This window comes from Diabrotica virgifera, chromosome 8 (genome assembly GCF_917563875.1).
Source record: "Diabrotica virgifera virgifera chromosome 8, PGI_DIABVI_V3a".
Lineage (NCBI taxonomy): Eukaryota > Metazoa > Arthropoda > Insecta > Coleoptera > Chrysomelidae > Diabrotica > Diabrotica virgifera.
Genome location: NC_065450.1, coordinates 173,116,677 through 173,139,736, shown reverse-complemented (window position 1 = coordinate 173,139,736; position 23,060 = coordinate 173,116,677). Strand labels below are relative to the sequence as shown.

Sequence of the window (23,060 nt, the reverse complement as noted above, 5' to 3'; positions counted from 1 at the left end):
AGTAAACAATTTTACAAAAAAAAACATGAACACAAAATACATTTTTAAAAAAATTAAAAGCTACTTTTAATAAAATATTTTAAATATCTAATTACTTAAGTTGTTCAAAATGACCCACTAACACATTTATGCATGCCTAAAACGGTCATTGATTGAGTTAATTACAGTACGAAGCATTTGTAAATTAACACTTTAAAAAACCCTTTGTATTCTATTTGTCATCTAATCTCTTGTTGTTGGAGGCATTTTATAACCTTCATTCTTAAAGTAACCCCAAAAAATCGGTCCAGTTTATTAAATTCTGGTAATCTGGGTGGCCACGCTAGTGGTGCAAGGAAAATGAAAATATCTTGAAAACTAATAAATTTAGACTTAGGGAATGTTGTATACGAATTAAAGTACGGTAATGGTACTTTTCGATAGTGATATAAAATACAGGATGTTCCATTTAAAATTACTGAGAAAATAATGTACTTGCCTTTTGAGTAACCCTGTACCTATTCAATATAAAGAAAATTAGCAATATCGATCATTTATGAAAATTTTGATAATAAATAAAAAACTATGGTATCAATAAACTATTGTCGTTTTGCTTATTTTTATTTATACAGGGAGTTGAACTTGGTACGATTTTCATATAAAATTGGTTAAAATTTTGTAAATACCCTGCATAACATACCAAACCTTTTAGAGAAGTTAAGAAGATTTCGAATATAAAATAAAATTCAGGGTATTCCATTTAAAAAAAAACATAAGTTTGGTCTGCCACTATGTTATCGAACACCCTGTAACATTCTAGCTAATTCTGTAATATGAAGCTCAAAGTCGGGTACAATTTTTGTTATTAATTTTAATCGCTATCCATTACTATAACGGATCTACGAAGCTTTACCCCACTAATCAATCACCCTGTATATATGTTAAATATACAGCGTGTGCCAAAAGTACCGCATGGGTAGATACGCAAGAAATTAAAAAACAAGTCGATTTTTATTTTCAAATTGTAATGTTTTTCTTGCACGTTTAATTTTTTTCGGTTCTATTTGTCGAAGTTATGACGTCATCTGGTTATAAAATCGTCGACTTAATTAGATTTATTTATGCTGTTGCCTACAAGATCAATTTTTAAAAGATATAATCTAATAACACGCAAATTGGTTGGTTACATAGAATTTTTTAAAACAATATTTTTTGAGAACGATTTCCGAAGTGGAAATCTAAACGTCAAACATTATGTAGTTTAAAATGTAAAATCTGACTTATTCTCCTATAAAGTAATGGTTAAATTAGATATGCCACAAGAAAGAAAGTATTTTCAGTATCACATTTTCCAACACTGTAAAGTCTTCATTTACCTAATCCTATTATGTTGGCACAATATACACTCCATTCGACTCTTGTTTGTCCTTCGACATACTTTCTGGTAAAGCCAGGTTATGCTTCTTCTTAGGGGAGCACAACTCAAAACATATAATTATCCTGAAATAATAATAAACCTGTTACTACTACATACCCATTTACAAAAAAAATCATATGCCTGTTGCATAGTAACAAAAACTTTGAACTTTGAAAACTAACCAATACAATTTAAACAGAAAGCGATTTCAACGCTAGGAAGTACAATTAGAAATAACACTATTTGTCAATTTATTCAGTTTGCAGGAAGTTGAATAAACTCTAATTAAGCTATTAATCGATATGTTTCACAATATACACGGTGAAACTATAAAAATTTAGGAAGTTAAGATTAATGTGAGATTACAAATTAATTGACTAATTTGTGATTGAACATATATTTATATCGCAATAGTAATAAAGTGGATATATTTAGTACTATTACATTTTTAACGTACTTACCCCACTAAGAAAATTGCAAATAGGTACAGTATTGCAGAAAAGTAGTTAAATGCACCGGAATGGATGTTTATTGTAGCATTGTAGAAAGTGGTATACATATATGCCGCCGAGAGCCCAGCAACACCTCCCAGACCAACAATTAAAGCAAAAATTTTGCCCATTTCTTCTGCAGGAACGATTTGCGCTATTCGGGTCCTCAGCAAAGGCATAGCAGCTCCCGCGAAAATTGATACAACGGCTCCTGAAAAATAAATAGGATTAATTATTAAAACCTAGAATTGGTGAGATTTCCCCACCAAACAAGGTCCAGAATTAAAAAAAAAATGTCAAAACATAAAAATATTTATATTGATAGCCAAAAATATGCAACACCTAGAAGGATAAAAACATTTTTTAAATATTTATTTATGTAATCAAATAATATTCCTATTATTTAATAACATTATAAACATTGTTACAACCTTAACAAAAACATAACCAACAGCCATACAGCCGTAACATAAACAACGTTACGGCCTTCTCCAACTGATTCTCCAAGGTAAGGTAAATGGTAAAAGAGGACCGGGAAGAAGACACATTTGCTGGCTTCAAAATTTACGAAAGTTGTATAACACGACTACCACTGAACTGTTCCGCGCTGCGGCAAACAAAGTCAAGATAGCCATGATGATCGCCAACACCCGGAACGGGTAAGCATTTTAAGAAGGAGGATACATTCATAAATATTATAAACGATCAAGAAGAGACAATAAAAATTATAATGGAAAAGAAATATAATAACACCTTACCTTTCCTCGATGTTTTAGTCTCAAAGAAGGATACTGGATATGAGACTCAAGTGTATAGAACACCAACACACACCAACAGATATCTTAATTACAAATCAAATCACAACATCAACGTTAAAAAGGGAATCATTAAATCCTTTAGTATGATAGAGCCAAAATTACTGGTTCTAACGAAAATTCATTCTTAGAAGAAAAACAATTGTTAACATCTGTTTTATTAGAAAAATGATTATCCTTTATCGTTTATAAATAAGGAATTGTCAAGATTGGATACAATGGAACACAACAACTTAGAACGGGATCCTATAGCATTCACAAGAAATTATACGAGGAAAATATCGATACAATATATAGAAAAGTACCATCCGAGAAACTTAAAACAATAGGAAATAAATTCAACATTTCAACAACATTCAAAACAACAAACACGCTGAGATCTATTTTATCTAAAACTAAACCTAACAGTGAACAAGAAAGAACAAAGAATTGTATTTATAAAATACCTTGTAAACGTGAACAATTTTATTTAAGTGAAACATCAAGACCATTAAAGGTTAGAATAAGTGAACATCAGTCTTATATTAAAAATAGAGAATTTGATAGATCTCAAATATGTCAACACGCATGGAATAATGAACATAGAGATCAGTGGAGAGATTCAAGTATAGTCCTAAAAACAACAGATAGTAAAAAGAGAAAAATCAAAGAAGCGGCTCTAACAATGCTAAATGAAACCAATTGTGTCGCAAATTCCTCGGTAGAATGCAGTAGGATGCATATGGTTTACCCTTACTAAAAAAAGAAGTCAATATAAAGAAAATACCATGATTAGTAAGTCAATAACATATTGAGTTAGTACATATTATTTTATATTTTGTTATTATTTATATATCTATGTATTTTTAATTTTGTTTATAATTTAAAATAACATATGTACATATTAAAGTCAGAATTTAGTATTAGTTTTGAGAGTAAACAAAAGTAAGACCTAACACTCATGATGTTAGGATAGTATCACGACGGTTTTTCCTGGTTTTCCCTCGTGATTTACTATGGAATCTCTAACCCGGGAATTTTACTGTCACCGTTGCATGTGGTTGTATTTTTAAAGACAGATCACATGTTATAATTTTTTGTGACGGATATTCTTGAGTTGGGGTTGATTTCATGTAATCGAATGAACTATCTTTCAGTAAAGTCGTCCCAGGAACGCAGCTCATAAATATTGGCAATAGCATTTTAAAGTCTTCTACTTTAAAATGTATAATATATGTCTGATGCCGATATAAATGAGTCAGATTAAATAAATTATTAGAAGAATTTTTTACTAAGCAACAATATTTTTGTTTAATTCATTAATATGATTTTTTAATTTAAATTTTTTGTATTTTGACAACGGCATCCGATTTGGACGTCGAAACGTTAATAAAATAATTTTTTAGTAAAATTGTGGCTTATTTCCCATCAAAACTAGTTATTTACATTATAAACAAATTTTAATCGCCATTTTCGTCAATAATTTAATAATGAATGCCTCCTTCTTGATTTTCGATACACTTAGTTATTCTATGGGGTATTGATCGAACTAATTAGCCTATATCAGTGTTTCCCAAACTTATCTAAAGCGCGACCCTCATCACCCAAACCAAAATAGCGACAAAAATAGCGTGCCTAATTTACAACTGATGGTTTCTCAAATTTTATTTTACTTTACTGTTTAAATTCAAACTAAATACATTTAAAAAATTCAACAATTATTTTAATAATTGCGATCTGTCCCACTAGTACACTAGTAGTACTTCTGCCAGACTAGCATTTACAATAAAAATAAATAATAAAAAGTCGACTGCACATTGTACACCGCGACAACTTTGTGTCTACATCGCAATACTTTTCCATGATATTCGCGAAGGCTCTACTCATTACTTCGCTACTAGATGGCACTCTGGAACGTTCTCGTAGCCTCGTTTTGGCTTTATATAAGCGGCGATGTGCAATGAGACCTCAGTTCGAAACAGCACGTTGTGGCGAATGCAACGGTATTAAGTAATGAGTAAATATTTTGCCACTTACGTATTCCCGTTTACGTATTTACGTCTACGATAAATTACAAATTATCGATAAGTTTTTAAAAAGAAGTGCAGAACCATCTACGTCTGAAAGTGGCAGTAATAAAAAGAAAAACAGACTTTACAGTGATTAAATATGGTTTTACTATTATTTCCAATAAACCACAATGTGTTATTTGTGGAGAAGTATTGTCAAACGAAAGCATGAAGCCATCAAAGTTACTTCGACATTTAAATAGCAAACATCCAGATAAAAAAGACAAACCCGTAGAATTCTTTGAAAGAAAGCTGAACGTCCTTCACAAACAGCAAGATACTTTTCAATTGGCAACCACTACTAACGAAAAAGCATTATTAGCAAGTTATAAAGTTGCTTATCGCGTTGCCAAAACTAGTAATCCGCACACAATTGCTGAAAATCTGATTTTGCCAGCAGCTGTTGAAATGGTACATATAATGATTGGTGAAAAAGAGTCTGCAAAGTTAAAAACAATACCTCTGTCAAATAATACTATCCAAAGAAGAATTAGTGATATGGCAGAAGATATTCAAGCGCAAGTTGTGGAAAATCTTAATAAATGCACGTACTTCTCTCTTCAAATGGACGAATCCACGGATATATCTAAATATGCCCAATTTATTACGTTTGTAAGATATGATACAAATAATGGCATTCAAGAAGATATTTTATTTTGTTCCCCATTGGAGACCAATACCACTCGAAAATGTTTATTCGACAGTTTTGTGAAACGCACAAGTAAATATGTTATTGACTGGGGAAAATGTATTGCTATATGCACAGATGGCGCTAAAGCTACGACAGGACATCAATCTGGTCTTTTCGTCAGATTACAAGAAATAATGCCTAATGCCACATGGAGACATTGTTTTTTTACATCGAGAAGCTCTGGCGTCAAAAGCTTTACCTCCTGAAATGGACTGTGTTATGAAATCCATCATTAAAGTTGTAAATTCCATTAAAGGAAAAGCTTTACAGACCCGTATTTTTCGAAAAATCTGCGAAGACATGGGTGCTATATTTCAAAATCTTCTTTATCACACCGAAGTAAGGTGGCTTTCAAGGGGAAACGTCTTAAAAAGAGTATTTGACTTAAGAGCAGAGCTTTTAATGTATTTGAAAGATGAGAAGTCCCCATATGAAAATCAATTTTCCGATCCTATTTGGCTTTTGAAACTAGTTTTTTTTTGCTGATATATTCGAACAATTAAATATTTTGAACAGTAATTTGCAAGGTCGCGACATTAATATAATTACAGCCACAGATAAAATTAAGGGGTTTATAAGAAAAATCGATTTATGGTCAACTTCACTTGGCAAAAAGCAGCTCGATTCATTCCAGTGCGTTCAGGAAATTATAGAAAATGTATGTTATAGTGCTATAAACTTTGAACAAGTTTATGCAGGCATCCAAGTTACTTTGCTTAATTTAAAACAACAGCTCTGTGATTATTTCCCCGAAGAAATTCAAAACAGTTACGACAGTTGCAGATGGATACGGAATCCGTTTTTAGCCGATTCCTTTCAACATGCTGAAATACCAATAAACATGAAAGAACAACTTATTGAAATATCAAGTGATGGAATGTTGAAGCTCCAATTTTTTTCCCAGAACCCGGACGAATTTTGGACCAAAAAGATGCAGGGATACCCTCAGTTGGCGAATGAAGCTGTAAAATGTTTGGTTCCATTTGTAACATCATATTTATGTGAGTTAAGTGTCTCGTCTTTGACTGTCATTAAAACAAAAGTGAGAAATCGTCTCATACTTGAAAACGATATAATTGTGTGTGTCTCAAATACACAGCCTAGATTTGAAAGACTAGTTTCAAAAAAACAGGCGAATGGGTCTCATTAACATTGTAATATTTGACTTATTTTTTTCTTTTACTTTTAAGGACTTTTAATATTTAGTTTTATGTTTCGTTTGATAATTAATTGTTAATTTTTATTTACGGCTTTATTAAAATAAAAATACATGATTTAACAAAGTAGTGTTTTTGTCTTATTTTGGAAATTTCCGGCGACCCCCCTAGTACCTCATTGCGACCCCCAGGGGGTCGCGACCCACACTTTGGGAAACACTGGCCTATATCACATTGCGGAATATTACAGAACGTGGGAATTGTTTTATGTTTCCACCTGTCATATCCCGCACATTTTCGATGGGTGAAAAATCAGCTGATATTGATGGGCACTTCAAAGTCTCTATACCGGATCTCTTTATGAACTCCATGGTTTCACGACAATATGACGTCTTGCGTTATCCTGTTAAAAGATAGCATTTAGAATGGTTTGTAGATAAGGATGTAAAACTGCTTGCAGTACTATATCATCAAGCTGTCAGGTTGCCGTTAATAAGAACTAGAGGTGATCAGGTTTCCATTCATATAGCACTCCATACCGTAATACTTAGTTGTATTGCAGTATGACGTTCAATAGCCAAGTCTACATTTCATCTCTCTCCTCGAAAGCATTTTACTTCCACTCCATTGACCATTCCAGTTTTTCCGAGCTCTGCACCATTTTAAGCGTCAGGGCTTATGGTGTGGTGTCAAAGATAACACCAAAAGCAGCCAGTAAGCTGCCAATCCCATTCCTAGTAATCTTTCATTAACTGTTTTTTTTAGACTACCCTTTATCTAGCTGCAACTAAATCATCTTTTACTTGGCGTACACTGTCCCATCTATTTATGAGAGCTGGAAATTTTAGATGACGCAAATCACGGTCTCGCAATATTCTAAAACTTTCAGATAATCCATGATGGCGATTAACCTCATCAGTGGACCATCTCCTCTTGGACCATTGGACCAACTCTTAACACCATTGATGGATTAGCTTCAATTCTCCGTGAAATTTCCTGTAAACTAAAACACGCCTCTTTAATGACTACAATGTCTCCCTTTTCGAAGCCGCCTAAATGACGAAATTGCCAACGACCGCGATCTCATGGCATTTTTTGTGTAAATCAAAAAGAATCCAAAATGACCAAAAATTACATATAAACTAAAGTTAAATACGGAAGCCATGATCGGTGCCTATCGTCTCAATTGCTGCATATACTGGTTGGGAATTAATGGGCGGATGGTAGGGATGGCGGTTGTTGACAAAAACACCGGTTTTCAGTTATACCGGTTTTTTTACCTACGGTTTAAACTGGCGGTTATAACCGGTCAAAAAAATCGGTTATTCCAAAAACCGGTGTTAGGTTTTTTTAGTCATAGCCAATACCAATTAGGTAACATTTACACTGCGCTTTAGTTTGCGATACTACATTCGAATCGATATCAGTCCATATCAGTATAGAAATCAGTCATCAGTGTTGTATAATCGTCACATCGTGTTTCAGTCAGCTTAAAGTTTCTCATTTATGCACGGGGGCGAAAAATTTTCCCATTTTTTCTCTAAATTCAGTATTTTTTCCACTTGTTCAGTTTTTTAACGGTTATTACATTAAAAAGAAAAAATCGGTTATAACCGGGACAAAAAAACAACTAGAAAAACCGGTAGTTGCAAAGGAAAAAACCGGTTATATCCGGTAGGTTTTTCCCATCTCTAGCGGATGGGCCATTGTGACATTTGGAGACAGGCTATCGAGTCTTGTGCTGTGCTTTCTATGGTACAGGACATCATGGCCCCACAATTTGAGTTCTCATGCTCCTTCTTCGTTCAATTTTCTGACCGGGATGAGTAAGTAGAACGAGAACCCACACTAATATGTCGGAATGGGCGGGCTTACCTGGTTCACAGATGGGTCCAGAATGAAGGAGCGGGCAGGTGCTGAAGTGTATGGTGGTGGAGTCGGATTTGAGTCTAGCCAGGCTCTCATGCATCAGTTTTTTAGGCCGAGATATTTGCGATACTGGTATGTGCTCAAGAGACTACAGACAGGGCTTACTCAGGCAGGACCATTTCTATCTGCTCTTAGAGCCAGGCAGCGTTAAGGGCTTTGGAAGCGCCTAAGATCAGCTCTAAGCTGGTTCTTGAGTGCAAGAGATCACTGGATGAGGTTGCTCTGACCAACACGATTAGGTTGGTGTGAGTACCGGGACACACAGGTGTGGAAGGCAAGGAACTGGCTGACGCCCTGGTAAGACGGGGCTCATCCACTTTGCCTGTGGACCCGAACCTGTGATTGGGGTGCCCTTCAGTACTGGTAGGGGTAGTCTCAGGGAGCTTCTTCTGCGGAAGTTCCAGGACTCCTGGGCCAAGTGTAGAGGTTTTATACAGGCTAGACTCCACATAGTGGAGTCATTCAAAGTCTCACAGCCCAACTGCTTCTTCTAGATTGTAGGAGACGCTCTCTGGTGGTCAGTATGCTCACCGGCCACTGTAGACTCGGACGGCACCTTCATCTGCTTGGACTGGCGGATGGCTCATGGTGCCGTCTATGTAATGAGGAGGAGGAAACCTCCTCACAAGTCCGCTGGGAATGTCCGGCATTGGCCTATCAGAGGTGACAGATCCTGGGATCGGCATCTATGTAGCCGAACCAGGTGAGAGAGTTGCCTTTTCAGAGACTTGTGGCTTTATTTGAGTCCATAAGGTTTTGGGGGTTAGATATTCTGAGTGGCATCGGCAGGGGGAACTCAGATTTGCAGACCCTGCTGATTCTAACAGACAAGAGAGCACGGTGTAGCCTGGGACCACGAAACGATGAGGTCCAGGTTTTTATGGACTTATACCACACCAAAGTTAAATACATACGCAGAAATAAACATACCAATGTACAAGATGATAACATAAAGAAAATTATACTTACCCACATAAATGTATGCGTCACTTGTAGCCGCTCCTCTCAAAAATGAATTTAAAACGAATCCCAATATCCCCATCAAGCTTACCACAGTTTCCTTCATGTGTAGTTTTCTGTGCAATACTAGTGTAGCCCCAACGGTTCCCACGATGGTAATAACATGGGAGGCTGCATTAAAGTAGTTGTTTTTATTTAGAGTCCAACCTAGCTTCTCCCGCAAAAATGGAAATTTGATCACGTTCTCTCCATTCGTAATAAAGTTCATGATCGTTATAGTTACCACAATGCTCACCACAATACACCTGTCATGGTGTTCTCGTTTCTTAAATACAGCTTTGAACATGTCGATAAAGTAGGAACAGCGGATAAGTTCTTTCAAAGTACCCTAGAATTAAAAAGACCCAATCATGATAATTACCTTTCAAAATAAATTATACAAGAGCTCTTTGTAAAATTTCTAGGATTTCGTTTGCTCTTCAGCCAGAGAGATAAGAAGCTTCAAGCATTTGAAATGTGGTTGTGTAGATGTATTTTGAGCTGTATATCATGTGCTATGTTGAGCTACCCTTTTCCTCTTTTGCCCTTTAATTCATTCAGTTTTGAACATAGGCTTCCCCCAGTTTTCTCCGTTCGCTTCTGTTTAGTACTTTCCGTTTCCAGTGCGTTCCTCCTATCTTTTTAATGTCGTCTTCCCATCTCATCTGAGGTCGTCCTCTTGCTCTCTTTCCTGTCCATGGTATCCATTGTTGTATCGTGCTATTCCACCTATTGTCCGTTTGTCTAGCGTTATGACCTGCGAAGCTCTATTTTAGCCTGGCTATACATATGTTGTTCTGCGTCTTTGACTTTTGTTTTATTTCTTACCCAGTTGTTTTTCTTTTTGTCTGTTAATTTTACTCCTAACATTGCCCTCTCCATAGCTCTTTGTGTCTTCATTATTTTATCCATGTATGCTTTGGCCAAGGTCCATGTTTGGCATGCGTATGTGAGAATTGGGAGTATGCACTGGCCAAACACTCTTGTTTTTAAGTATTGTATTTTTTTATTATTTAGGACCCATTTTAATTTCCCAAATCCTGCCCAGGCTAATCTGACCCTTCTTTTTACCTCTGCTGTTTGGTTTTTCTTATTTATTTTTATTATCTGTCCCAAATATATACAATAATCATTAACCGCTTCTATTGTGGTGTCGTTTAGTATTACGTTTCTATTATCTTGTGTGTTTGTCATTGTTTTCGTTTTGGCAAAATTGGAGCTCCTTCTTAAATCCTCAATTATATGGAGAAATACAAATATCTGTAGAACCTAAAAGCCTATAGAACAATAATACGCCCAGATTTTACATGTGGTTCGAAGATCTGAACTCTAACAATAAAAAATAGTGAAAATATGTTAGGATGCTTCTATAGGAAAGTAGTAAGGAGAATCTATGAAGCGGTGTATAACAATGGAGTGTGGAGAACACGATACAACTTTGAACCTTATAGAATATACCAGCAGCCTGATAGCGTAAAATGTATTAAGATAAGACGTCCGATATGTAATGCGGATGGAACAAAATGACCCAGCTGGTAAAGCTATCCTTGATGAGCACTGGTCAAAGAAGCAGAAGAAGACTCAGAATGAGATTCCTTGATAACATCGATGAAGACTCGAGAATGTGGGAATACGTGCTTGGCGAAAGAAGGGCCCTAACCAAGGGGTCCCTTGGTTAGGGACTACTGGAGAAAAATCCTTGAGTGGGACCACACATGGTTTTAAAACCAGAATTGTGATGATGATGATGAATTAATCAATTATGGTAACGTAACTCAACAAATAAATATTAAACAAAATATAATATTTACTTACGTATGTTTACTTACTTCCTCACCTTCCTTAATTTTAGCTGTCTCTGGTAAAAGAAACATCGTATACAGCGATGCCAAGGCAAGTAATCCAGCAGCTAGGAAAAATACAGTTTCATAGTTTGTGGAATAAAGAATGGGACCACTAGAAAGAGATCCTAGCAGAAGAGCAACCAATAAAACTGCTTCAAAGATGGCCATTCTAAAAAATAGTCCATGTTAGAGTAAAATAAGTCTTTTTTGTTGTAAACACGTCTTCATTGGTTTTATCTATTGCATTCTGAATTGAATAGTACAAGGCGAGCTGCCCAAAATGTGCTCTTACTTAGGGGGAGGGGCTCAATAGTGGTGTAAAATTAAACCAGTGGTGTAAATTTAAATAGTGGTGTAAATTTAATCTCTGCCATTTTCAACTTTTCGACACAAACTGTGAGTAATTAAATGCTCAACTGTGTTGCGCTCAGACCCTCAGAGCTCAACTGTGTTGCGCTGTGTAGCCTAACCCACAAATTGAATATTTTTATATTAAAATATAAAATAAAAGCAGCAGTAATTATTATAAGCAGCATAAGCGGAATAATTATTGACTTGAATTTTGTTTTTTGGCTGCTCGAAATTTTATTATTCTTACATTTAGGGATAAGGGGGGGGGGTAATAGTAGTGTAAATTGAAAATCCCGACTCACTTCCTCCATTGATGTGATTTTCTTCAATTTATTTTTAACAATTTTTTTCGTGCAGTCGATATTTTCCGTGATAAGAGGGAAAATAGTTACGAGGGGGGAGCATATTATTATTGAATTAAATCTCGTTTATTATTAACTTTAGGAATCTCGTCTATTGTTAATCGAAAAAATCGTTATCCGAAAAAACTGTTTGGTTAACGAGGACTCTACTGTACTTAGAAATAAACTTTTAGTATATCTTTTGGGAAAGAAAAGAGAATATAAATATTTTACTATTCTATTTGGGAATAAAACTACAATTTATGATTTTTTTTGTGCGAATTTAATGGCCTTGGCCGAGCCGATTAGCCAGACATTCAATTTATGTTTGAAATTAACTTTATTTGACGTTTCGACTTCCACTTCGGAAATCGTTATCAAAATACAAAACATTATAAAAAACAAATTTTCTTTTTGTTGCTTGTTTGTAGAAAAATTCGTCTAATAATTTAATTTTATCTGACCCATTCATATTGACAATTCGGACATATTATATGATACATTTTAAAGTAGACAACTTTAAAATGATATTAGTATTACAAATATTTATGAGTTGCGTTCCTGGGACGACTTTATTGAAAGATTATACGAAATCCACTTTAACTTAAAAATATCCGTTAGAAAATGCATAGCATGTAATTTGTCTTTAAGCTTTAACTACGGGCTATGGTATTATACGGGCTTAACTACGACTGGTGGTACACCAGTCCCACGTTGACCACCATGTCTAAGAACTGGTTGATCATGTGTCCCTCTGCCTAACCTATCTCGGATGTGTTTGGTGCCATTCGATAAATTTTTCAACAATATTGAATAAGTGTATTTTACAGTATTTCGATCTGATGTTCATTTCGCGAAATATCGCGGGATTCGTATTTAAAATCTTAAATTTACCTCCCACCCCTCTCTGTGGGAAGTCGTGTTTTAAGAAAAGATTTTTAAAAAATATTGAGCACATATTTTTTAGTTTTTGGATCTGTCAATTATTTCGCGAAATGTTCGCTTTTTTCGTGTGAAATTTTGGGACTCACCCATTTCCTTGCGCCCGGCTGAAATCGTCAGATTTTTTTAAATATACACTCTTTTGCATGTACTTAGCTTACCTTATCTTAATCTGACAATTTCGAGTTTTTTTAAGGATAGATTTTTTTTTTCGTGCCCCCTTAACGAACTCCCCTGTGTTAAGAGCCAATAAATGGTAGAGGTACATCTGCAGGGTACCAGGTTTCTCCCCATATGATAATTTGACGCGCTCGAGTAACTGCAAAAATTCCCGCTTGGGGATTACAGAAATAACATACCTAACATACATAAATAAGCTACCATAAATTATTACAAAATTTTTTTACCAAGCAAAAAAACAAATTTGTTTACATAATTTATTAATATTATGTATTTTGAAACGATTCTCGAAGTGGAAATCGAAACGTGACATAACTTTATAGTTCAGAGAAATAAGGAAAAAAAATATCGTGTTGGTGACACATCCCCCTCCAAGCTGAAACCAAATTTTTCGAGTAATATGGTCATCTATAATAATAACCTATAATATGTTTCCTGCAGCCGATTTTGATGATATACATAGTTATAAACCAATGAACATCAAAAAACGGTAAATTTTTGCTTTTTTCGTCTCTTACTAAAAAATTGGGCATTTTAAACAAATTTGAGAGTAATAAACTCATAAACCGTATAAAAAACTTCAATATGGCGTTCGCTGAATATGTCTATCCTTATTGGTTACTTAGAAAATTGCCAAAAAAATCATAAATTTTGAGTTTTTATAAATATTCATAACTTATGTAAAAATTAACTTAGAACCTTCTTATTACATGGAATGCTGAGACTTATGGTGCTTAAATTACACCCTAAATTCCAAAGCCATTGGTCAAATAGTTTAAAAGTTATTTAATTTGTTTATCCAAAATTAATTTTTTTTGCAACACTGTAAGTCAGAAAATGATGAAGTTACAGTAATATTTTGGATAGTTTATGAAAGAAGAAAATTTACAGTATTAATTTAATTTAAAAAAAATGACAAAAAATAATTATAGATATTGCAAAATAATTTTGCAAAAACATGTGAATTAAAAAAATGGGGGGGCTAACTTTGTTCCTAAATGTCCTAGAACAGTTTTTTTCTTTCTAAATGTGTATAAAAATTCAGTCTTTCTAAATATGAAAAAATAATTTTTCTACGGGTAACGGTTAAAAAGTTATTCTAATTGTTTATAAGTAAGCAAAAAATGGACATGTTTTTGCAAAATAATTTTACACTGTTTAAAATTATTTTTTGTCATTTATTTTTAATTAGGGTAATAGTATAAATGTTCTTCTTTCATAAACTGTCCGAAGTATTATTGTAACCTCATAATTTTCTGACTTATAGTGTTGCAAAAAAAATGAATTTGGGAAAAATAAATTAAATAACTTTTAAACTATTTGACCAATTGCTTTGAAATTTAAAATATAATTTAAGTACAAGAAGTCTCGACATACCGCGTAATAAGAAGATTCTAAGTTAATTTTTACCTAAGTTACGAATATTTATAAAAACTCAATATTTATGATTTATTTTGCAATTTTCTAAGCAACCAATAAGGTTGGACATATTCAGCGAATGCCATATTGAAGTTTTTTATACGATTTATGAGTTTCTTACTCTCAAATTTGTTTAAAGTGCTTAACTTTTTGGTAATAGACGAAAAAAGCGATAATTTACCGTTTTTCGATCTTCAATTGTTTATAACTATGTATATCATCAAAATCGGCTGCAGGAAACATATATGTTAATAATATAGATGTCCATACTACTCAAAAAATTTGGTTTCGGCCTGGAGGGGGATGTGTCACGAGAAAAACCTTATTTCTCTGGACTATTAATTTTAAACTTAAATTGTAGCTTTATTTCCAAATAAAATAGTAAATTACAAAATATGTCACAAGGAAATAGCTTCAATACAATATAAATATAAATAAATAAGAAAATAAATAAATTATTACCTTAAAGCTCTAGTATGATCTGTTGAAATATCGTTGATATACGCTAAAATGACAGCAAAATAGGTTGGTGCACCACCTGTCAACATCGAAGGTATTGCCGCAAGCACAAAGTACCACGGTGATAAGTTTCTAAAAGCGGCCATGATTCCAAAAATGGACATAGAGACAGTAAAACCTATAACGAAATATTGGTGTAGCGGTATAAAACCAGAATTCCATGGCACATGATGCGGCACTCTTCATTAGTTTACGCCGGCAAAGAGATATAGAAAATACATAATAGTGTAAAGAAGAGAGAGAATAGGGAGAAGTGTACTTTTGAAGTGTGTAAATTAAATAATTCCTAGCTGAACGCTTTCGGCTTATGAAGCCATCTTCAGAGCTATGCTACAATAAAAAGGTCTCTAATGAATAATTGATTTTAGAATTCAAAAGTTTAACTTACGTCAAAAGGTTCAAAATACCACTATGAAGAGAGATGGATTCCATGTACGATAAAAAAATAGTTCTATTTTCTTATGCAGTTTTTTTCATCAATTAAAATAACTTCATAAGAAAATAGAAATATTTTTATATCGTACATGAGATCCATCTCTCTTTATTTTATAGTGGTATTTCGAACCTTTTGACGTAAGTTAAACTTTTGAATTCTAAAATCAATTACTCATTAGAGACCATTTTATTGTAGCATAGCTCTGAAGATGGCTTTATAAGCCGAAAGCGCTCAGCTAGGCATTATTTAATTTACACACTTCAAAAGTCCACTTCTACCTATTTACCTGTATTCATAAGTGTGTACAAAACTATTTCAGTCCTTACATTTACTTTTTGATAAATTTGGTCCGATCTTTCCAATGGAACGTGTCCCCTCGAGTATCGAGAGTATACCACCAGTGTTGGCTGTAGAAATTTTAGTAGTTTGGATAATTCATACAATGGTAAATATTCAAACACAGCATTGGTATACCGCTCCATACCAAAAATTACCACGGTACTGAGCGTACAAGCCTCTAGCCGAGTCGGAAAGGTTGGAGGGTTACGTACCTACTCTGTAACAGCTACTGACTTCCTTTAAACCTTGTTGATTTACCGACAAACGATGGGAGATTCCGCGCTATTTTACGTTGCGTTGATTTCCTTTTTAGCTTTTACTATTACATATTTTCTATGTCTTTTGGCCTTCTACGCCATGTTGCATGGGATCTCGGCTTAATATACAGGGTGTCCCGAAAAGATTGGTCATAAATTATAGCACAGATTCTGGGTTTAAAAATAGGTTGATTGAACCTCACTTACCTATAATAGTGCACACAAAAAAGTTACAGCCCTTTGAAGTTACAAATTGAAAATCGATTTTTTTTTCATAAATCGAAAACTCTTAGAGATTTTTTATTGAAAATGAACATGTGGCATTATTCTGGCAGCAACATCTTAAAAAATAATTAAAGTGAAATTTGTGCACCCCATAAAAATTTTATGGGGGTTTTGATCCCTTAAACCCCCCAAACTTTTGTGTACGTTCCAATTAAAAATTATTATTGTGGCACCATTAGTTAAACACAACGTTTTTAAAACTTCTTTGTCTCCTATTACTTTTTCGATAAGCCAGTGTTTATCGAGATATTTTGAATATTTGTCGAATCCACCACATATTTGTAAAGGGTGATTCAATTAGAGGTACTGTTTTTGTGAGGATTTGTTGGGAGATCGTGCATGAATGGTTTCATCTAAAGTTGCTTTCTTATTCAGTATTGTTTGACATTTCATCCTGGAAAGACTTAACTCGGCACAACGTCTAGAAATTATTTAGCTGTATTACGAAAATAGGCGTTCAATGAGGAATGTGTTTCGTGCGCTTAGAGCAAAAAAAATGGTTTCCGATGAGGCCCGTTTTTGGCTTAATGAGGACGTGAATAAACAAAATGCCCGTATTTGGGTTGATGAGCGACCCAAAGAGGTTCAAGAGTTGCCAATACATTCAGTAAAAACCACTGTTTGGTGTGGTTTATGGACCGGTGTCATCGTCGGTACATGTCTTGGACCGGCCATAATGTTACTATGAATGGAGACCATTATCGCGCCATGATAATGGATTATTTGGTACCAGACATTGAAATTCATAGCTTAAGTGACATTTGGTTCCAAAAATATGGTGCCAACTGCCATACATCCCGTGAAAGCATGGCTTTTCTGAGAAAACGGTTCGGTGAGCAATTTATTTCACGCTTCGGACCAGTGACTTGGCCGCCTATATCCTGTGACATCACACGTCTAGGCGTTTTCCTCTGATTGTATATTTTCCTCTGAATCTTATGATTGTATATATTAATAATATCTATATTAGGTATGCAAAGTCCACAGCTAGTGTGCTACATTTTTTTATAAACAAAATGGCGCCCGAAAATCGTGTTTTTTTCAATTTTTGCTCTATAACTCCCAAGATTTTAACTTTACACCAAAAACACCCAAATAAAAATTCACCGTAATTAAATTCTGCATAGAGACTAGTTTTTCCCAATTTACTTCGACGAAAATTTTTCAAGTCCAAAGTCTACAAGAATAAACCGGCTACGATTGAGGCATTTGAGGACAGTATTACTCGAGTCACTGGTCAAATACCAATCGAAAAGCTAGAACGCGTCATCGATAATTAGACCTAGAGAATGGACCGTCTTAACCGCAGTCATGGTCAACATTTGAAAGAAATTAGCTTTAAGAAGTAATTGTAAAGAATGGTTCTTTTCTACGACAATAAATATTTTCTAATAGAATTCATTTTTTTATTGTTTTTTCTTTTTTAAAAAAGTACCTCTAAATGAATCACCCTTTATAATGGTTAAGTACGATTATAAAGACCTGTTAATAGTCTGAAATAGTTATTTATGATACAAGTGTTAAAAGTACACGTTTAAGGCACGCATGTGAAAGTTTGCAGGATTAGCGATAGCGAGTTCTGCAATTCACATGAGTGCCTTAAAAATGTACTTTTTAACGGCGTTACCGAAATGCCTCCCACTTTTTCAGGTAAATATTTTCATACATGAAATGCCTCCCAGGTACAATCGAAATGCCTCCGTTTCGTTAATCATTTAGGCTGATATTTTGTCTATTTAATCTCTGTATAATGACAGAATGTTGCCAAATCATAATTTAAATAGGTAGTATCTATTTATTTTGATTTTTCTAATTCTTATTACATACCTAGCAGTGTACCTACATAAAATTTGTTTCACATAAATATTTCACAGTACGACGTACACATTTCTTTTTAGAAAAGAAAGTTGTTACCCGACAATCTAATATCCAGCTTTTCTGGGTAATTCCAATTCCGATTCTAATCTCTTCCATATTTATAAATTTCATTTTATAATTCCATAAATAGGTACTTTTACCTTAATCATTTTGTTTGTTTATATTCTCTGGGTATTTTCTGGGTAATTCCAATTGCGATTCTAATCTCTTCTTAACGATTCCATGAATAAGTACTTTTACCTTAATCTTTTTAAATGTTGGCCAAAGATACAGTAAAACGGTGGACATGTACTAAAAAACCTGCAAAGCATTTTTGTGAAAACACAGGGATGTGAAAATACGATAATTGAATCAATATTAGATCATAACCACGAGAAGTTGTCTGCCGAAGTTTACAATAGAAAAGCCGTAAGAAATTCAATAAAAAGAGCAGCCGTGGAAGATCATTTACTATCAATGATATCAATAGGGTGAGACAAAATTTATATTATGCTAGAACCACAAATTCTTTAATTAAACTTCCCAAAAATATATCTGAATTTCATAAAGCTCTCGATTCATCTTCTATTATTACAAATAGAAATGAAAATTTTTTAATTAAAAATGACAAAGATAATCATATTGTTATATTAACATGTTTTTCAAATCTTCGTTTTGTTTCGACCGTTTCCAATTGATATGTTGACGGAACTTTTGAATACTGTCCTCGTTTTTTCACTCAATTGTTTAGTATACATGGCTTGAAAAATGGACATTATATTCCCCTTGTCTTTTGTTTACTTCAAGATAAAAAGTCATCTTAATATTATCTCGCTTTTAAATATATCATAGAAGAATGTTTTAAAATTAATTGTCCTGTATCCCCTAAAGTAATAACTTCAGACTTTGAAATTTCCATTCATAATGGTATTCGTATGGGATTTCCTGAAGCAGATCTTCATGGATGTCGTTTTCATTTGGGTCAGGTATGGTATAGAAAGGTTCAAGCACTGAGATTAGTTCCAGAATACCAGAAAGAAGGTTTTGACTCAACCGAAATTACGCATTTTCTTATTTATGTTTTTGGTCTTTCATTCTTACATCCTAAAGATGGTGGCGATTTTTTTGATATAGATTTGGCAGAAATTAAACCAGTCGATGAAAGAGTCACCCAGTTTTGTGATTATCTGGTTGATAATTACATATCTGAAAATTCGACATTTCCTCCACATCTGTGGGCTGAGCACTCTTCATCCTTACAAAGAACCACAAACCCATGCGAAAGTGTTCATTCCAAGTATAGTTCTTCTTTCTACTGCCCTCATCCTAACATTAATAATTTTATTGATGTAATTTTACAATTTCAAATATATACCTACATTAAAATGAATTCTGTTTCGACACAAAAAAAAATTGTTGCGGAAAGTACAGCAAAAATAAATTTTCTAAATGAAACAATTTTAGAATTAAGAGAATGTAAAATAAATAGATTAGAATTTGTCAAAGTAATATCATATAAATTTAGGAAAAATATTTTGTAATTTTATATTTCTATACATATTTTGTATTATTTTCCAAATAAGTTTTTTTGTTATGTTATTTTTATTAAATCTATAAAATACTTAATATGTTTTGGTATTTTTTGTTAATTTATTAATTATAAAAAATAATGGTTATAATAAAATATATATATTATAATTGTTATAAAAATATTATATATGTATAAGTTAGTTAAAATTTATAAATACCGCCTAGTGTCAATAATGTTTAATACAGAAAGGTTGAAAATAAAATAAATAAAATAACAAAATACCAATTTTGACAAAAATTTACAAAGGGACGAAGATGCGGCAACGTCTCACCTTCACATAAAGATTAGAACCATGTAATTTATTTAAACCTTGGGAGGCAATTCGTATGTGACCATTTTAGCGACAGGTAAGAAATCCTATTTCGGGAGGCATTTCATATGCGGCCCTTTTTAACACGCATATCATACAATATTTTTTCTACAAACGTAATTACAGGACAATATCTACAAAAACTTTTCCTTGAACTTAACTGACATTCCATTTTTATATTTTTTTGACATTAGATCAAAATTGCCTATACGCTGTGAGCTCGTACGTAGAGGGGATATTTACAAATTCGCGAGCGCCAGTAGTGGCAAGTCTGTAAACGTTTACCGGAAATTTGACATAAATGTCAAAGTGATTAATTTAAAATTAAAATTAAAAACATTAATTATAAAAAATATTAGTTGGTCAAAGCGGTGGTATATATTTTTACCTTAAATATACTTACGTCTTAAATACTGAATTTAAGTTTTTTTAATGTTCCGTAATATGTAATTATAAATTAATCTTAGCGCCATCTACACGATAATTGTGAAAGTATCCGAAGTAAGAAATTCATATTTTATCAATAGAACGTCAAAATGATTAGCAAAATCTTAAAAAAATTTATTACAATTTAATTACTTTTTTGCGTTGTAAATATTAAGCGATGACAATTAAATAATAAATTTAAAAATTACCGGTAAAAGTTGAATTAATAACCGCTAGGAACGACACCAGCGAAGCTCAGAGCGTATACGGTCAATACGAACTGCAGTGCCTTAAAAATATTATAAAGCACTAGTGCCTTAAAGTAGCATTTTAAACGTTCGTATGGAGTGCTAAAAATTGCATTTATAACACGGTTGTAGAAAAATTTATCTATAATTTACATTTTTAAGTATATTTTGTAAAAGAAGCCACATCTCGATAAAAGGTGACTTGTCAAAAAAAGACTAAGATGCAAAATTTTTTTAAAAACACTGTGTTTAACTAATGGTACCACAATAATAGTTTAATTGGAACGTATACAAACATTTGGGGGTTTTAAAGGAACAAAACCCCCATAAAATTTTTATGTAAATATACGATTTAAAAAAGAAGCCCCATCTCGATAAAAACTGGCTTATAGAAAAAATACTACGAGGCAAAAAAGTTTTAAAAACGTTGTGTTTAACTACTAATGGTAGTACAATAATGAATTGATTGGAACGTACACAAAAGTTTGGGGGGTTTAAGGGAACAAAACCCCCATAAAATTTTTATGGGGTGGACAAATTTCATTATAATTTTGTTTTAAGATGTTCCTGCCATAAGAATGATATATTATGTCTATTTTAAATAAAAAATCTCTAATAGTTTTCGACATATTGAAAAAAAAAATCTATTTTCATTTTGTAACTTCAAAGAACTGTAACTTTTTTTATGAGCACATTTTTGGACCCCTGAGGTAAACTACACTATGTCATTTCAAGCAACTGTGTTTAGCCTGTGTTTGCAACAAAGTTTAGAGCACTTAGGATGTTAATAAAAATCTGACATATCCCATAATTGGTTGAAAGACAATATGACCATATTGTAATGATAATATATAACAAATTTAGATAATCAAATTAATAAAATAAGTGGATTAAAGAAACTTGTTCAAAATAACACCATGTCGACATCGTGTAGTTTACCTCCGAAGTCCAGATTTGTACGAAGTAGAGAGCGGAATATATGCAACACAACATTACCAAAATATGCGCATATATATGCATTATTTTTACTACAAATATGCAGGTATTTTTTCTAAATTTGTCTAAATATGCAAATGCATATTAAAAATACTCAAAAATAAAACAATATATTAAATATAAACATTTATGTTTAAAAAATTCAACCTACATTTATGTTTAATACATATTTATTTTTCACATAAAAACAAATGAAATGACACACAAAAACTGATATTATAATTAAATTAAGAATCTAAATTATAGTATGAATTTATAATCAAATATTTTTCAAAATTTTCAACTAGCAAGTTTTGCCTTCTATCACTAAAAACGTGTTTGGACACAGAAAAAGTTCGTTCTACATCTACTGATGTTATAGGACAATATTTTAATTTAGGCAGTAAACTAATTTGCCAAGTCGTAAGATCTTCAGAAAAGTTGCCTTCAAAAATACGTACAACTTTCCTCAAACAATGGAAGCCCTGATTTTTTTTCTAAAACATTTTTTAATTTATTTCTAATTGTAATCCCTGTATTTCCGGGAATTTTTTGACAATGAGCAGAAAAAGTGTTAACAAGATTAAGCGAATCACTTAATTGTAAATTCCTTTGTTCTAATGACTATTAGATCTGGTAAAAAATGAAATGTGAAAATGAATGTAACTTACGATTTTGGAACAGGCCTTGCAAAATACTTTGTCTCCACTTAGCTTTAACTCGGGAAAACACTTTATCCAAGCACTTTTTTGAATGGTAGACATATTTAAATTTAATATATACCAATCACTTCAAAAACACTAAATACGATACAACGTTTACTTTAAACAAACGTTGGCCGGAAACTGACAAAATAAATATTAGACCCTTAAAAGCAGGTAGGTACCTACGACTTGCTACGCTAATAAAATAATATTTTTCTGGGAACACCCATAATCGTTAAATTCAGGTAGTAATGGGAAAGTCCAGATAGATACTAATGAGCGATAGATACAGTCGGAAAAATGAAAGAATACCCATGAACGAACATATAAAACACGCTGTATTTTCCTGTCACCGTGTCACAAAGAAAATTGCCCAGCGCAAGTACATGTAATAATAATTATTACGTGTACTTGCGCTGGCCAATTTTTTGTATGACACGGTGACAGAAAAATACAGTGTGTTTTATATGTTCGTTCATGGGTATTCTTTCATTTTTCCTACTGTAGATA

At 33.1% G+C, this 23,060-nt stretch overlaps 1 protein-coding gene across 1 annotated transcript in view; it reads right to left on the bottom strand.

Moving 5' to 3' along the window:
* Positions 1 to 1,079: 1,079 nt before the first annotated feature.
* LOC126889863 (hippocampus abundant transcript-like protein 1) overlaps positions 1,080 to 23,060 on the bottom strand; it is a 36,064-nt gene continuing 14,083 nt past the window's right edge. Inside the window, exons 3-7 of the mRNA XM_050658548.1 lie at positions 15,066 to 15,240; positions 11,356 to 11,539; positions 9,497 to 9,875; positions 1,858 to 2,098; positions 1,080 to 1,479 (exon numbers count right to left, since the gene is read on the bottom strand). Coding sequence (XP_050514505.1) covers positions 1,365 to 1,479; positions 1,858 to 2,098; positions 9,497 to 9,875; positions 11,356 to 11,539; positions 15,066 to 15,240 — 1,094 coding nt within the window. The 3' untranslated portion in view covers positions 1,080 to 1,364. The remainder of the gene's footprint in view (positions 1,480 to 1,857; positions 2,099 to 9,496; positions 9,876 to 11,355; positions 11,540 to 15,065; positions 15,241 to 23,060) is intronic.